Source organism: Dendrobates tinctorius, unplaced genomic scaffold, assembly GCF_039654945.1.
Source record: "Dendrobates tinctorius isolate UK_male_01 unplaced genomic scaffold, ASM3965494v1 ptg000712l, whole genome shotgun sequence".
NCBI lineage: Eukaryota > Metazoa > Chordata > Amphibia > Anura > Dendrobatidae > Dendrobates > Dendrobates tinctorius.
In genome coordinates, this window is record NW_027362356.1 from 25,271 (window position 1) to 43,898 (window position 18,628).

The following is an 18,628-nucleotide window of genomic DNA, read 5'->3' on the forward strand; positions in this document are numbered from 1 at the left end:
AGTACTCCCATCCTTCTTGGGTACTAACACCACAGGAGAGGCCCAAGGGCTATGGGAGGCCTGGATTACCCCAAGCTGTAGCATCTCCTCCAGTTCGTGCTGCATGGTGTTTCGAACTGATTCAGGTACCCGGTAAGGTGCCTGTTGTATGGGACGGATGCCCTGAGTGTCCACATGATGTTGGGTGACGGTGGTTCGACCTGGTTGGGATGAGAAAGCAGCACGTCTCTGTTGAAGCACTCCCAGCATCTGGTTTTTCTGTAAGGAATCCAGGTGATCTCCCAGAGGAACCTGTTCCACAGTGGATGGGGCACTCGCTGCTTCCACGAGATCAGGTAGGGAGTCCTCATCCTCTTGACCGTCCTCTGAAGCTAGCCGACAGCTTGCTATCATTGGAAGGGTCCGGTCATGGTACTCCTTAATCATATTCACATGGACAGTCTTTTGTCTTAGCCCCTGATCATCTAAAGCAAGAAGGTAATTGGTGTCATTCAGTTTTCTGAGAACCCGGAAGGGACCCTCCCATGTTGTCTGCAGTTTATTCTGCCGATGGGGAACAATCATTAAGACCTGTTGTCCTTCTACAAACTCCCGGTAGCGTGCTTTACGGTCATACCATGTCTTCTGTCTGGTTTGAGCCATCCGCACATGACTCTGGGCAAAACTAGCAAGTTGGGCCAGGGTTTCTCGCAGCTTTAGGACATAAGGGACAACAGGGGCCCCTGTATCTTCAACTTGCCCCTCCCAGTATTCCTTGAGCAGGGTTAAGGGTCCTCGGACCTTTCTTCCATAGAGTAGTTCAAAGGGGGAGAACCCAGTGGACTCCTGGGGAACTTCCCGATAGGCAAACAAGAGATGGGGTAGGTACTTCTCCCAGTTTGAATCTCTGTCAGTGAAGGCCCTCAGCATATTCTTCAGAGTGCCATTAAATCGTTCACAAAGTCCATTTGTTTGGGGATGATACGGGGTCGTGCGGATCGCTCGTACTCCACAGGTGCGCCACAGACACTGGACCAGCTCTGACATGAACTGGGAGCCTTGGTCCGACAAGATCTCACTGGGAAATCCTACTCTGGTGAAAATGGTAACCAGGGCCTCGGCCACCTTGGCTGCAGAAATCCTTGACAAGGCCACCGCTTCTGGATATCGGGTGGCATAGTCCACAACAGTGAGAATGTACTGCTTTCCAGATTTACTTGGTTTAGCCAGAGGTCCAATGATATCAACAGCTACTCTTTGAAAGGGTTCTTCTATTATAGGGAGCAGTTGCAGGGGTGCCTTTGGGTGATCTCCGGGTCGCCCTCTATGCTGACATATGTCGCAAGTTCGGCAGAAATGCGCCACTGCTTGGGAAATCCCAGGCCAATAGAAAGATTGAGTCAATCGCCTCTCGGTGCGGGTTTTGCCTTGATGGCCAGCAGTAGGAATATCATGAGCAAGGTGTAATAGGGGAATTCTGTATTTCTGAGGAACAATCAGCTGTTTGCTATAAGTCCAGGGCTTATCTAGGGTGTCGGCATTGGTAACCCGATACAGAAGTCCATTTTCTCTGATAATTCTTTCTCCATTCTCCCCTAGCTGCCCTATTTCAGCTCGAGCTCTAAAACTAGCTAGGGTGGGGTCAGTCTCCACTTCTTGTCTAAACTGAACTTTATCCCAGGTAACATTCATATTATCCCCACAAGAAGAATCACTCACCGGCTGTGACGGCGGTTCTGGTGGCCTCATTTCCATGGATGGGTTGTACACGTCCACATTTGCTGCTCTCTTGGCTTGACTTCGGGTTACCGCACCGACAAAGTGGCAATGAAGATTCCCCACATCATTTCCTAGAAGAACGTCTGCAGGGAGGCCGCTCATCACACCGACCATGCATTGTTTGGCCCCAAAGCCATAATCCAGGATCACACTCGCTCTTGGAATATATCTCTGGGTACCTCCAGCCAATTCAATGGCAATTCCTGGTCCCTTTTGAATTGCTTCTGGTTGAATTACTCGGGGATCGGCTATGGTGAGAAAAGCCCCAGTGTCACGGAAGCCAACAACTTTTTGACCATCCAGCACGACCTCCTGTAGATGTTTGTGCTGAAGATCAGAAGAACAGGTGGCTGGGGCTCGCACCCCATAGACTCCTGGTAGGGAAGCCAGGATATCAGAGTCACTTGGCAAGTCATCAGGCACTGAATCCATCTCTTCTCCAGGTGAGGGGGTCTGTAGATAATGAACAGGCAAAGGCGGTCTGTAGGTGTTCTGCCTCCGTACACCTGGACATTGGAATTGCATATGCCCGGGCTGCCCACATCCATAGCATCTGCGCTCTGGGATTCTTCCTCCACGTCGTAGTCCCAAAGGTGGAGCAGGAGTAATGCGAGGCACAGTCACACGAAGGTCACCATGAGTTGATGGTCTAGTGGGATGGTGAATATTGGAGGCAGAAGGACCAGGGGCCGCCAGCGTTGGGGGGCTGGTAGTGTTTTTCTCCCTGAGTAGTAATTTTTTCCACTGAGGCTTGATGGTGAGAGCCTCATCAGCTAGAGCTGCAGCTTCCTCCACTGTTGCTGGTCTCCTTTCACGCACCCATTCCCGGATCTCAGCGGGGCACTTAAAATAAAACTGCTCTTTTAGGATGACCTGCAGGAACGTTTCCCAGGTTATGGCCTCCTCTGCCTCCAGCCAGCGATGACATATATGTTTGAGTTTGTGAGCATACATCTTGAAGGACACTTCCTCATCACAGGCTAAAGTACGGAACTGAGTCCTGTAAGTGTCTGGGGTCACAGCATAATGTTCTAGAATAGTCTGTTTAATCTCCGCATACTCACAGTTCAACCGAGGGTCCATAGCTCTATAGGCTGCGGCAGCTCCACCCTCTAAGAGCCCCACAAGATGTCGGACGTGCTCCCTTTCCGGGACTTCCATTAATCGACACTGATGCTCAAAGTCCAGGAAGAAGCCCTCAATGTCACCGGAAGCCTCATTAAACGGCTTGAAGTCTTTGCGGGACACTCTGGGGAGTTCCCTCATGGGGGATGCTGTGGGTACAGTCTGTCTGGAGCTTCTCGCTGCCTCCAAAGTGATCTCCCTCTCCAGCATTGCCCTCTCCTCCATCCTGCGCTGTCTCTCCTTGGCTGTGCGCATGACCTCCCTCTTATCTTCTATGGTAGCCTCTTCTCCTAGCAAGGCCATCTCCTCCTCGTACCACACAACCCACTGACTTTTTTGGGTATTTACCTCCGACTGCCGCCTTTCCTGTCTTTGCTGTGAGAATCCTTCCTCAGCATCATCTTGCAGGCGAACTGCTTCCAAAGCCTCAATCAGCTGCTCCTTGGAGAGTCCCTTGTAGCTGACTCCCAGTTCACGGGCCTTTGTTTGTAGGTTCACCGCAGTCCAGTTTTTGTACTCTGCGGTGCTGGTTCCAGATGTTGATGGGCCGTTGTCCTCCATTCCTTCTGCTCTGATCCCAGCGCTGCCAACCAGTTTGTGACGGGAGTATTCTCCAGAGCAAGGAGGGACAACAGGCCTGGGAATAATCCAACAGATTTATTGACCAAAAAACAGGAACAACATGAAGGTAATTTGCAGAGTCCCAAAATAAGTCCACAGGAAACTGATTCGGGGGCACCTCCCGACAATCCTTGTGCCAGATCACAAAACCATAGTCCTTTAAGAGTCCCAGAAATCCACCACGATCACACAGAGGCCGAAGCTTCCTCAGACAGCCTCGTCCTTCTCTTTTAGCATCCAACTCACATCTGATCTTAAAGCAAGAATGTATTGTCAGGGCTCCTGGGATCAGTCCATCTGAAGGGGGGTAGGGGTCACACCTACTATTCAATGGTTTGGTCCATCAGAAGATTCTAGAAATGTAAGGGCTCCACTGAGTCTACAGGATGTGTATTGTAGGTTATCTTCTGCTTAGGAAAACAATAGCCAAAGTTCCACTAGCTGTTGACACAAGCCTAAATTAGATTATGGTCCAGGTACATCACAAGACATTGCAAAGTATTGGGGGAAGGAGACATGGTTAATTTACAGCAAATGAACCAGAGGAAAGTTAAATGACATATTATACAAAATACAGGACAGGGCAAGACTACAAATCATGACAGGGACGTCCTCAGGTGTTATAACCCTAGTGTACTTAGAGGGGGTGTCCTCAGGAGATATAACCCTAGTGTACTTACAGGGGGCGATCTCCGGAGATATAACCCTAGTGAACTTACAGGGGGTGTCCTCAGGAGATATAACCCTAGTGTACTTACAGGGGGTGTCCTCAGTAGATATAACCCTAGTGTACTTAGATGGGACGTCCTCAGGTGTTATAACCCTAGTGTACTTAGAGGGGGTGTCCTCAGGAGATATAACCCTAGTGTACTTACAGGGGGCGTTCTCCGGAGTTATAAGCCTAGTGCACTTAGATGGGACGTCCTCAGGAGATATAACCCTAGTGTACTTACAGGGGGTGTCCTCAGGAGATATAACCCTAGTGTACTTACAGGGGGTGTCCTCAGGAGATATAACCCTAGTGTACTTACAGGGGGTGTCCTCAGGAGATATAACCCTAGTGTACTTAGATGGGACGTCCTCAGGTGTTATAACCCTAGTGTACTTAGAGGGGCCTTTTAAAGGCCAATTAGTTAGTGTTGTGATCACAGGAGCTTCATCAAGGGTTTGGTGACCAGTAGCTGCTCCACTATGCCCAATCACCAGTGTCTGTACCTTTTGGATAACACCATGGTGCTTTTTAATTGCTGTGCTCTCCTGATTAACCCTTGCATGCCCTAACGGTTTGACTTTTGGACTACCTGACTCCTGTCTTCCTATTTATTCTGATTGGCTTCTTGGACCCTGACCTAACTTTCCCTGAGCTCACATTTGGGTACATGTTTGTCCTTGTCCCTGTCTTTCTGGTTCTGTTTCCGGTTGGCAGATACTCTACAGGTATAACATGGGAAACCCTGTAGATTCCGATATATAGGCATTAAAGGGTAAGAACCACAGCACCTCTGAAACCTGTTAAGTGGAGCGGCTTGGGACGAGTCTGACTGTGGAAATTCGTCTTAGAGCTGACAAATTGGCATTACCTCTAAATCAGAATGGTATCAGCATAAGAAAAGAGGTAATAATTAACCAAGGGATGTGGGAAAGGAAAATAAGGCGGGTGATGAAGGTAGGTGAAAAGCAATGGGAGTCTGGATATAATAATCCGCTTCGAAAGTTTTAGGAAGAGTAAATATGATATGAAGGTAACTTCAGCTGGAGTCGCCCAATTGTTGCCTTATGGAGCCCAAATAAGGTGGAAGCCATCCAGCATTTCCAAATGGGGATGTCTTTGGCCATGTATTTGGCAGTGGTTTGATTAGGGGTACAAGGAGACCACATGCTAACTCCATAGGTGCTACCACACATGGCCTGCTTCCCTGATTAGGCTGCATGTGCTTCCTTATGGCTCATTTTCTGGACCTCATTGCACACAGCTGCATGGTTCATTCCAGTAAGGCCAGTTTCATAGTTCCGACATTCAGAGTCCCAGTACGGACAGTGACGTCCCAGCCGGCCAGAGTTATCAGAGCTATGACTTGTGACCACCACTGTTTTGTAGCCCCTGGAAATAAAATATTATGAAATTCCTATATAATGACAGCAAGCAGAGATCTTGAAAACTGTTGGGAATTGATACGGAATATAAACAGTGCTCTGCATAAATGAGTACACCCCAGCAGATTTGTCAGAAAACCTTTCATTTCCTTTCAGATTCAGCATTTTCTATGGGACGCGATACTACAAAATACTCCCACAAATGTAATCAAATTTGTTATTTTGCACACCCCAAAAAAAGTAATTTTGCGAACAAATTCATTCAAGACCATGTTGCAAAATTAAGTACACCCCAATGAAAGTATTAGGAGCAAAGCTGAAGTTTAGACAACAAAACTCTACTTGACAAGAATCCAACCACAGGTAAGTCTATTCATTACATACAGTAGGTGACTATAAAAGGGTCATCACATCAGATTTCATGTTGACAGCAATAGCACCACATGGAAGAGAAATGTCACCAGACCTGAGAAAGAAAATAATTCCTTTACACAAGAAAGGTGAAGGCTACAGGAAGATCAGCATAGGTTTACTTATCAGTCAGGTACTGGAGCATAAGTGATGGAAGATGAAACTGCATCCATCTCACAGAGTCGTCCAGGCCGAGCACGGAAGTTACCACCTAGACAGGAGCGTCTTCTGGTGAGAAGGGATGAAGAAAATCCACCTGTAAGATCACTGCTGTTAGCTAAAGAAGCAGAAAGCCCAACCGGGGTGACACAGTCCGGCGTACACTGCAGGGGAACGGCTGCATGGGGGGCGGCCACGAGGGAACCTCTCCTGTAGATTTTGTAATGAAAGTTATATTATTCACCTTACTCTCAAGTTATGAGGTAAAAAATGTTCTAAGAAACTCAGAGCTGTCAACAACATGGAGATTTTTATTGTGCTGAAGTGAGAAATTGATTAACATTGTACTTTTCAAAGAGGGTGTACTCATTAATGCTGAGCACTGTATATGAAAGGTGTATGCTAACATAACAGGCCGGGACGTGCCTGAGTGTGAATATTGTTTTTTGAGCCCCAAAATCCTATAAAATGAGAGAAGATGCTTCTGCGGGGTAACGTCGTGTCTCGGTGCTGGATGGCAGCACTTAAGCTTCCCAAATCCCCGGTGAAGCAGGCGGAGTCGTCCCCCTGCGCCATCTGCTTATCCCTCATCCTAATGCTGTGTGACAGATCTGACAGATGGACACAAGGGGTTGCAGGCTTCTTTGTCTAATGATGATACATTTTTCTAATTACATGAGGTTCAAGTGGAAAAATCACCCAAATGTAAGCAGGAGCGGCTGCTCCGGTGTGACCTGACGGGACGGGCTGCTGGTGCAGAAACTGGGCCAGGACACTGCGTATACAGCATAGATGCTCTTATATATCTGTCGGTATGCTATTATCCACCCTACAAGCTATGTAGTCTCAGATTTTGGGATTTAGCACCTAAAACAGTCAGGGCGGCCTTTTCTTCAGTTTTCATTTGTCTTTAAGCTACTGGGTGGAGACTAGGCATTATGATGTCTCCCATACACCGCACATACAGACATGAGGGATTCCTGCTCTCCTGTCTCTATGCAGTACTTGATTAGAAGAGCAGCAGCATGGAGGATATTATACATCAGTACTGAGCAGCGTAGCTGTGAATCCAGCCCTGGGGTGCGATGAACATTCACTATAAACCTACAGTGATTAGTGCATGTTACTCGCCTTTTCCTGGTGCCAATAGTGAGAGTCTCGTTGCTTTTCTCCATCATCCTGTTTTGTCTGCTTCTGGGAGTCGATTTGCTGTGGCAACCTGTCACATTCCTGTGATGCCTCTCGTCAGGCCACATAACTCGAATCAGGCGGCAAGACAAGGCTTGATGAATATTTTAGTAGTTGGAGTTCTGCCACTATTTAGTGTTGGAATTCCTCATCCACTTTGACTAAATTAGTACAGCTTTGCTACATCGTTGTCCCAGCACTGCTATCAGCCTCTGCTGTTATAACTCTGCTACATCCTAGTTCCAGCACTGCTATCAGCCTCCGCTGTTATAACTCTGCTACATCCTTATTCCAGCACTGCTATCAGCCTCCACTGTTATAATTCTGCTACATCCTAGTTCCAGCACTGCTATCAGCCTCCGCTGTTATAACTCTGCTACATCCTTATTCCAGCACTGCTATCAGCCTCCACTGTTATAATTCTGCTACATCCTAGTTCCAGCACTGCTATCAGCCTCCGCTGTTATAACTCTGCTACATCCTTATTCCAGCACTGCTATCATCCTCCGCTGTTGTAACTCTGCTACATCCTTATTCCAGCACTGCTATCAGCCTCCACTGTTATAATTCTGCTACATCCTAGTTCCAGCACTGCTATCAGCCTCTGCTGTTATAACTCTGCTACATCCTTATTCCAGCACTGCTATCAGCCTCCACTGTTGTAACTCTGCTACATCCTAGTTCCAGCACTGCTATCAGCCTCCGCTGTTATAACTCTGCTACATCCTCGTTCCAACACTTCCATCAGCCTCTGCTGTTATAACTCTGCTACATCCTCGTTCCAGCACTGCCATCAGCCTCCGCTGTTATAACTCTGCTACATCCCTGTTCCAGCACTGCTATCAGCCTCCACTGTTATAACTCTGCTACATCCCCGTTCCAGCACTGCTATCGTCCTCCGCTGTTATAACTCTGCTACACCCTCGTTCCAGCACTGCTATCAGCCTCCGCTGTTATAACTCTGCTACATCCCCGTTCCAGCACTGCTATCGTCCTCCGCTGTTATAACTCTGCTACACCCTCGTTCCAGCACTGCTATCAGCCTCCGCTGTTATAACTCTGCTACATCCCCGTTCCAGCACTGCTATCGTCCTCCGCTGTTATAACTCTGCTACATCCTTGTTCTAGCTCTGCTATAAGCCTCCACTGCTACAACTCTGTTGTTTTGTTGTTGTTCCAGCTCTGCCACATCAGCTGTCATTATTACATAAATCTTCAATGTCCCTGCTCTGCTGCATCAGTTTAGCATCATGCCTACAGCCCAGCTCCTCCTTTCTGCTGCACCAGTAGAACATTTCCATGTTGCTTAAAGTGACTCTGTCATGATGATCAAACTTCTGCTCCCCCCACCCTGCCCATATTATGATGTTAGTCACTGGAAGATAAACCAATCTGTGCCTTTCTTTATAAAAGCTGTAGCTCCATAACTAAAAAATCCACATTTTCATCCATATGCAAAAGAGGCTAAAATGCTCTGGGTGTGATCGGAGCATTTCAGAAGCCTCTGTCTCCCCAGCTCTACTCCCCAGTTTTTACCATCATCTTCTGCTTGACTGACAGTTCACTTACTATATAGTCCAGCTAGAGGATGTCAAACCAACAAAACACGGTATAGATTGGCTTATCTTTCAATTAGCTACATGCAGTGGGGTAAATAGAGTCCGATGGAACCTGGTGCAAAATATGGACCTGGTGCAAAATATGGACCTGGGACATCCCTGCATGTAGGTCAGATGTATGGGCCCTTGTAGCATTCTAAATCCTGCAAAGACATATGTGTTTCCCACATGCCCCTTTGTGGCATATATGTCCCCTATCCTGGGCCCCTTCCTGGCATATATGTCGTCCATTCTGGGCCTTACCTAGCATATATGTCCCCGATCCTGATATACACTGCTCAAAAAATAAAGGAAACACTTAAACAACAGAATATAGCTCCAAGTAAATCAAGCTTCTGTGAAATCAAACTGTCCACTTAGGAAGCAACACTGATTGACAATCAATGTCACATGCTGCTGTGCAAATGGAATAGACAACAGATGGAAATTATTGGCAATTATCAAGACACACTCAATAAAGGAGTGGTTCTGCAGGTGGGGACCACAGACCACATCTCAGTACCAATGCTTTCTGGCTGATGTTTTGGTCACTTTTGAATGTTGGTTGCGCTTTCACACTCGTGGTAGCATGAGACGGACTCTACAACCCACACAAGTGGCTCAGGTAGTGCAGCTCATCCAGGATGGCACATCAATGCGAGCTGTGGCAAGAAGGTTTGCTGTGTCATTCAGCGTAGTGTCCAGAGGCTGGAGGCACTACCAGGAGACAGGCCAGTACGCCATAAGATGTGGAGGGAGCAGTAGGAGGGCAACAAAGCAGCAACAGGACCGCTACCTCCGCCTTTGTGCAAGGAGGAACATTAGGAGCACTGCCAGAGTCCTGCAAAATGACCTCCAGCAGGCCACAAATGTGCATGTGTCTGCACAAACAGAAACCGACTCCAAGAGGATGGTCTGAATACCCGACGTCCACAGATGGGGGATGTGCTCAGTGGACAGTTAGATTTCACAGAAGTTTGATTTCTTGGAGATATATTCTGTTGTTTAAGTGTTCCCTTTATTTTTTTGAGCAGTGTATATGTCCCCCATCCTGGGCCCCTTCCTAGTATATATGTCCCCCATACTGGTATATATGTCCCTTATCCTGGAGCCCTTCCTGGCATCTATGTCACCAATCCTGGTCTGAGGGCGCACATCCAGCTAAAGTAGACGCTGGGGCTGGCCCACCCCACCTCCCCCTCCACGAGCCCTTAACAGGTCAACCTATGTCGACGGAGCAGAGGAAGAAGAATGTATTTTTTTATTATTATGCAGAACTGGGAACATCTATATTAGGATGAGGAACATGTGTACCAGGATGGGGAACATGTTTATCAGGATGGGAAACATATATATCACGATGGGGAACATGCATATCGTGATGGGGAACATGTATATCAGGATGGGGAACAGATATACCAGGCTGGGGAACATATATATCAGGATGGGGAACAGATATACCAGGCTGGGGAACATATATATCAGGATGGGGAACAGATATACCAGGCTGGGGAACAGATATACCAGGCTGGGGAACAGATATATCAGGATGGGGAACAGATATACCAGGATGGGGAACATGTATATCAGGATGGGGAACAGATATACCAGGCTGGGGAACATGTATATCAGGATGGGGAACAGATATACCAGGCTGGGGAACATGTATATCAGGATGGGGAACAGATATACCAGGCTGGGGAACATATATATCAGGATGGGGAACAGATATACCAGGCTGGGGAACATGTATATCAGGATGGGGAACAGATATACCAGGCTGGGGAACATGTATATCAGGATGGGGAACAGATATACCAGGCTGGGGAACATATATATCAGGATGGGGAACAGATATACCAGGCTGGGGAACATATATATCAGGATGGGGAACAGATATACCAGGCTGGGGAACATATATATCAGGATGGGGAACAGATATACCAGGCTGGGGAACATATATATCAGGATGGGGAACAGATATACCAGGCTGGGGAACATATATATCAGGATGGGGAACAGATATACCAGGCTGGGGAACATATATATCAGGATGGGGAACAGATATACCAGGCTGGGGAACATATATATCAGGATGGGGAACAGATATACCAGGCTGGGGAACATATATATCAGGATGGGGAACAGATATACCAGGCTGGGGAACAGATATATCAGGATGGGGAACAGATATACCAGGATGGGGAACATGTATATCAGGATGGGGAACAGATATACCAGGCTGGGGAACATATATATCAGGATGGGGAACAGATATACCAGGCTGGGGAACAGATATACCAGGCTGGGGAACAGATATATCAGGATGGGGAACAGATATACCAGGCTGGGGAACATGTATATCAGGATGGGGAACAGATATACCAGGCTGGGGAACATATATATCAGGATGGGGAACAGATATACCAGGCTGGGGAACATATATATCAGGATGGGGAACAGATATACCAGGCTGGGGAACATGTATATCAGGATGGGGAACAGATATACCAGGCTGGGGAACATGTATATCAGGATGGGGAACAGATATACCAGGCTGGGGAACATATATATCAGGATGGGGAACAGATATACCAGGCTGGGGAACATATATATCAGGCTGGGGAACATATATATCAGGATGGGGAACAGATATACCAGGCTGGGGAACATATATATCAGGATGGGGAACATATATATCAGGATGGGGAACAGATATACCAGGCTGGGGAACAGATATATCAGGATGGGGAACAGATATACCAGGCTGGGGAACATGTATATCAGGATGGGGAACAGATATACCAGGCTGGGGAACATATATATCAGGATGGGGAACAGATATACCAGGCTGGGGAACATATATATCAGGATGGGGAACAGATATACCAGGCTGGGGAACATGTATATCAGGATGGGGAACAGATATACCAGGCTGGGGAACATGTATATCAGGATGGGGAACAGATATACCAGGCTGGGGAACATATATATCAGGATGGGGAACAGATATACCAGGCTGGGGAACATATATATCAGGCTGGGGAACATATATATCAGGATGGGGAACAGATATACCAGGCTGGGGAACATATATATCAGGATGGGGAACATGTATACCAGGATGGGGAACATGTATAAGGATGGGGAACACGTGTATCACGATGGGGAAAATGTATACCAGGATTTGGAACATATATAACAGGATGGGGGACCGCGACCGTTGCGCCCCTGGATACATGACAATATGGGCAATTTGGAGTGTGTGTGGGGTGATTCAATTGTCATGACAGATTCTCTTTAAGACCTGCTATTCCAGATTGGGGCCTTGGAGGAAAGTCATAATAGTGTGTCTCCCACTACTGTCTCGATGCTGCCCCCATACATAGACTTCAATAGGCAGCGGTAATCTGGTTTTGACCATGATGGGTGTTAGCAGCATTTCAGAATGACTGAAGCGTTCAGGAGGATGACAAGTTTCTTATATTCTCTTGTACTTTTGTACACAGTAACCATTTACAGGACAGTCTCCAGGTTCCGGTGGTCCTGCCCAGTGACTCTCGGCTTTCAGCTTCACTCCTGACAATCCAGGCCCAGTGCCTGGTGCTCTCAGATGATCCGTTCTAAGGGGGCCTTATATTGGACGATACCCTGTGTGATCCCTTCTGTGAGGGACCTCCGACCACATGGTGTATGGCAATGGAGTGCTGCACCTTACACTACAAAATAATATATTTTACAGTACACGAAGTATCAATGCCATATAGTGCTGGCACATTACCCTCATACTGTGACAGCTCTATTCTGAAGTAATCTAATAGCAGTGCTGCACAATGTTTGCATAAAACTGCCCAACAGCAGTGTATGGGGTGAACACTTTGGGATAGTGTGTCTCTTTGAGAGTAGAGTGGTTCTAAAATTAGTGATTACAGAAGGGTGCAGGTGTACATAGATGTCCGCTGAAAAACTTTACTCACAAGGAGATGATGTGAGGCAACATATTGACATTTTGCTTGCATTTTCCTCAGCAGCACTTCCATCTCAGCTGCGTTCACAGCACTGGTCTCTTCTCGATGGCAGAAATACCTGGCTCTAGCTCTTGTCTGACACTTTGCCTACAGTCTACCACATCACAGTTCCTAAATACACAGGTGCCCGTCTCCTTACCATACCTAGAGGGCACCAGCTTCCACACTCCCCTGGTGTGGACATTTCATCGACCATCACCGGCATCTTTCTCTTCCCCGTTGCTGGTAGATGGACTCTTCACAGGTAGACTGGTCTCTAGCTTCACACAAAACGGGTCAGGCTGGAGCTCTGTTACTCCTCCATGGACCTATGGTGATGCCCCATAATGGCAAGTGCTACTGGCTTTCATTGCTAGCGAACTATGGCACCTGGGGGACACAGACAAAAAATGGCCCCTTTATCAATAACAATATAAGGGCTCATTGCAGCCCAAAAGCTCCTAGAAATTACTTACAGGTGTAAGTACTGGGGACCCAGAGAATATGGAGGTGTCAACGTGCGACATCCGCCGTATCTCTGTACGGCTCCAGAGGCCACGTTATACAGCCAGCACCGGTGTTCCATGAGGTTGTAGCTGAGAGGAGACATCCACTCCAACATTCATCGCCCTACTCCTCTCCTGGAGCAGGACTGCTGGGTGCCGCCATCTTTGTACACCTATGAAGTCCAGCCTGCTCAACCAATGTTATACTACAAGTGATCACAGGTCAAGTCCCGTAGGAGATCCAGAAAAATTGTATATAAAAAAGCCCCTACCTCCAAAAAAAATCTAGAAAACAAAAAAAAAAATGAACATATCCTTTATTGCCGCTCGCATTACTGCCCAAAGGAAACCATTCTGAAACAAACACTACAAAATCTGAAAGAGCAGAATCGCCATTTTTGGTCACTTCGCCCCCCTCCCTCTCCAGAACAATGGAATAAAAACTTTTGGTATTTTTTTTTGTAAAAAGGGCGAGCGATATTTTTTTTTTCTCTCTGTCCTTGAAAAATTGGAGCGTTTGCCATAAACACATGATGTGAAATCAGCAGCTGCCGGCCAGAGGGGCATGTATGACCCTGGGGTTCAGAGACGGGAGGACCGATCCCGACACACCTGATGGGACTGATGCGTCATGTACGGGGTTTTCTACGTCGCTATTATTTTTAGTCCTCTGGCATTTTTATAGATTGGCACCAAATTCTTCAAAATGGCGCACGTTCTCATAAAAGAAAGCAAAATTTATAGAAAAAAAAAGTGGTAAAGATTGTGACTTACTAAAAAGTTGTAATCGATGAATCAGCCAAAAACATTTGAGGACCCCAAACCTCGTCCCCAACGGGAACCATTAAAAAAAGACGAAAACATAAAAAATATAGATTTAGAAAAAAAAAAGCCCAAATTAAAGACTAAAGCACAAATGAAAAACACCGAAACAAAAAAAAGGACAGAAATGTAATAATCAGTTTTATTCCCTTAATTAGAAAAAAAAATGCAACCTCACGCAGATCAGCAGCGAGAACTACAACTCCCAGCATGCTCCGACACCCCGATCACGTGCTCAGTGCGGCGCAGTGATGACGTAGACAATACGCTCGGCCCAGGAGGCTGTCGGGAGTTGTAGTTTCTCCTTTCTGACTTCCTGTGTAAACAGCCCGGAGCTGGAGACTTTGTTTCTCGGGGAGCCCCGGGATTGGGGGATGGGGAACTGTCTGTCCTCGCAGACTGCCGATGATCAGTCCCTGCTCAACGATTCAGACGGTGTCAGCCTGCCCGGGGATCCGCCGCCGCCATACCAGGTGATCGCCCCCTCCATCATCATCTTCATATGGATAGGGGTGCTGGGGGGCCGCACATCATCATCAGTCAGTGTGATGTCTGCTCCCAAGTCATCATCTACGGGCTCTTCTATTATTAACCCCTTCCTTTTGTGGCCATTTTTCTTTTCTTGCTCTTTCATTTATTCCATTTGTGCCGTTGTTTTTGCAGCTTTTTTTTATGCTGGCTGTGTAATTTTGCATGTCAGGACCTTACGGGGTAAATGCCTTTATATTGTGATAGATCGGACTTTTTTTCATATCTTTATACATCTTAAAGGGAAGGGGGATTTAAAGGGGTCGTCCCTGGATCAAAACTGCAACAGATCATTAAAAAAGAAGTGTTTCCACAATTGGATAGAAACTGATGTTTTATTTATTTTCCTCATTTATATAGCGCCATTAATTCCACAGCACATTACAGACATTATTATAGTGCTGTATCCTGTGTAACTGTCCATGTGGAGGCGCTGCAGCTGCCGGCACGTCCAGAAGGAGGAGGGAATGTCTCCTAGTGATGGCGCTGTTCTCCTCCTCGCTGCCTGTAGCGATGGTTTGTGTTGCTCAGAGGTTTAGTGCAGGATTTAAAGGGAATCTGTCCGCAAAGTTTTTACTACTCTATTTAAAAGCAGCATAATGTAGGGGCAGAGACCCTGATTCCAGTGATGTCTCACTTATTGGGCTGCTTACTGTAGTTTTCACTAAAAAAAAAAGGTGATTTCTCTGCGCCGATCCAGCAGTGCTCAGAATGCTGAGCTCTGTATAACCCCGCCCACACCACTGGCTGCTTTCTGCCTAGCCACAGTGTATTTAAACAGCAGTGATTGGGGGTAACTGATCGCTGCTGTTAGAGACTACTGATGGACATATAGCAGATATGTGGGCTTCAAGGTAGGGGCCCTATGCATTGGGGCTCCTAAAGACCTTGGCCAACTTGTGACCTGCGCATATGTGGGCAGTACGGAGACTCATATAGCCACACAGTATCCTCCCCTTGTATTAGATCTCGAGATTTGTAATGGAGATTTCAGGTAAAAGTAATCTTGACTGGTCCTAGTGTCTTACAAAATAATTGTCAGTTGTAATATCCTTTTACGTTTTCGGTTGTCAGCTTTCAATTTTTTACTTTACCTTTAGGAGCAAGAGCCAGACCCTGTCTATCACCCCACACCCAGCCAGACCCGACTCGCTACTCAGCTGACCGAAGAAGAACAGGTGTGGATTGCTCAAAGAATCGGCCTTATACAGCACCTGCCTAAAGGCAGATACGACCCCGGGTCCGAACCATGCGAGAAGAAACCAAAAGAGTGAGTGAACTTACTGCAAATGTCATGACAATGTGATGTATAGTGCCGCTCTATGTACAAGAATATAACTACTATAATACTGCCCCTATGTACAAGAATATAACTACTATAATACTGCCCCTATGTACAAGAATATAACTACTATAATACTGCCCCCGATGTACAAGAATATAACTACTATAATACTGCTCCTATGTACAAGAATATAACTACTATAATACTGCCCCTATGTACAAGAATATAACTACTATAATACTGCTCCCTATGTACAAGAATATAACTACTATAATACTGCTCCTATGTACAAGAATATAACTACTATAATACTGCCCCTATGTACAAGAATATAACTACTATAATACTGCTCCCTATGTACAAGAATATAACTACTATAATACTGCCCCCTATGTACAAGAATATAACTACTATAATACTGCTCCTATGTACAAGCATATAACTACTATAATACTGCCCCCTATGTACAAGCATATAACTACTATAATACTGCCCCCTATGTACAAGAATATAACTACTATAATACTGCCCCTATGTACAAGAATATAACTACTATAATACTGCTCCCTATGTACAAGAATATAACTACTATAATACTGCCCCCTATGTACAAGAATATAACTACTATAATACTGCTCCTATGTACAAGCATATAACTACTATAATACTGCCCCCTATGTACAAGCATATAACTACTATAATACTGCCCCCTATGTACAAGAATATAACTACTATAATACTGCCCCTATGTACAAGAATATAACTACTATAATACTGCTCCTATGTACAAGAATATAACTACTATAATACTGCCCCCTATGTACAAGAATATAACTACTATAATACTGCCCCCTATGTACAAGAATATAACTACTATAATACTGCCCCCTATGTACAAGAATATAACTACTATAATACTGCTCCTATGTACAAGAATATAACTACTATAATACTGCTCCTATGTACAAGAATATAACTACTATAATACTGCTCCTATGTATAAGAATATAACTACTATAATACTGCCCCTATGAAAAGAATATAACTGCTATACTACTGCCCCTATGTACAAGAATATAACTACTATAACACTGCCCCTATGTACAGGAGTATATCTACTATAATACAGCAGGGCAAGGATAAGCATGTGCCGTTTGCTTCGTACATGTGGTCACCAGGTCGGTGCTGTTCTCTCTGTAGGTGTGTGATCTGTATGCTGGATTTCGTTGGTGGGGACCCGGTCCGCTTCCTGCCTTGCATGCACGTCTACCACATGGAGTGTATAGATAACTGGCTCATGCGATCGTTCACGTGCCCTTCCTGCATGGAGCCGGTGGACGCTGCTCTGCTCTCCTCTTATGAGACATGCCGAACGGACGGTGTCACAGATCGGTGATATCATGGCAGCCGGCGACGCTTGCCGCTCTGGCAAAAATTACGTCCATCTCGTGACTAGGCTTCTCCTCGAGTCCTGAGATGATTAACCAGCTGCTTGATGGATCCAGGACCATGGATTTTGGAGCTTCCCGCATGTGGGACATGGTCTGTATTACATATGACTGGAATGTGAAAGGACTGAGCAGAGGAGCCAGCCCCCTTCTTAAAGGGGCCTTTCTAGACCCTCCGGTGGGTTTCAGGTTTCTCATCTCGTCGGCCATTGCCTTACAGGACACACTTCATCTCACAGTGTTGGGGTACACGGCTGCATCCCGGGTCATCAAATCTTCTACCAATCGTAGAGAGAAACTGTAGTTCTCATGACAACAATTTTGCTTGTGCGAGTGTGTGCCTGCAGAGGTGGAGTGCGAGCTGGAGTGACGCGAGGCTTAAAGATTAATAGGGGTCCCTGACACCAACTAAGCCCCTTTTAAGACTTTACCCCTTAGAGTTTTCAATAGTACCAGAGTACGGCTGGAAACTTACATGTAGCAACTGTGTAATGACATTATAGTATAACACTGATCCCGAGTTACATCCGGTATTATACCCCAGAGCTGCACTCACTATTCTGCTGGTGCAGTCACTGTGTACATACATTACATTACTGATCCTGAGTTACAGTCATGGCCAAAAGTATTGACACCCCTGCAATTCTGTCAGATAATACTCAGTTTCTTCCTGAAAATGATTGCAAACACAAATTCTTTGGTATTATTATCTTCATTTAATTTGTCTTAAATGAAGAAACACAAAAAGAATTGTCCTAAAGCCAAATTGGATATAATTCCACACCAAACATAAAAAAGAGGGTGGACAAAAGTATTGGCACTGTTCGAAAAATCATGTGATGCTTCTCTAATTTGTGTAATTAACAGCACCTGTAACTTACCTGTGGCACCTGACAGGTGTTGGCAATAACTAAATCACACTTGCAGCCAGTTGACATGGATTAAGGTTGACTCAACCTCTGTCCTGTGTCCTTGTGTGTACCACATTGAGCATGGAGAAAAGAAAGAAGACCAAAGAACTGTCTGAGGACTTGAGAAACCAAATTGTGAGGAAGCATGAGCAATCTCAAGGCTACAA

General features: G+C 46.0%; 1 protein-coding gene across 1 annotated transcript; it reads left to right on the top strand.

The window, feature by feature from the left end:
• Nucleotides 1–14,575: 14,575 nt before the first annotated feature.
• LOC141079926 (RING finger protein 11-like) lies at nt 14,576–18,158 on the top strand. The gene is made up of 3 exons (XM_073565399.1): nt 14,576–14,762; nt 15,918–16,087; nt 17,303–18,158. The coding sequence occupies exons 1-3, from the start codon at nt 14,664–14,666 to the stop codon at nt 17,496–17,498; spliced, it is 465 nt and encodes a 154-aa protein (XP_073421500.1). The 5' UTR covers nt 14,576–14,663; the 3' UTR covers nt 17,499–18,158.
• The last annotated feature ends 470 nt before the right edge of the window (nt 18,159–18,628 follow it).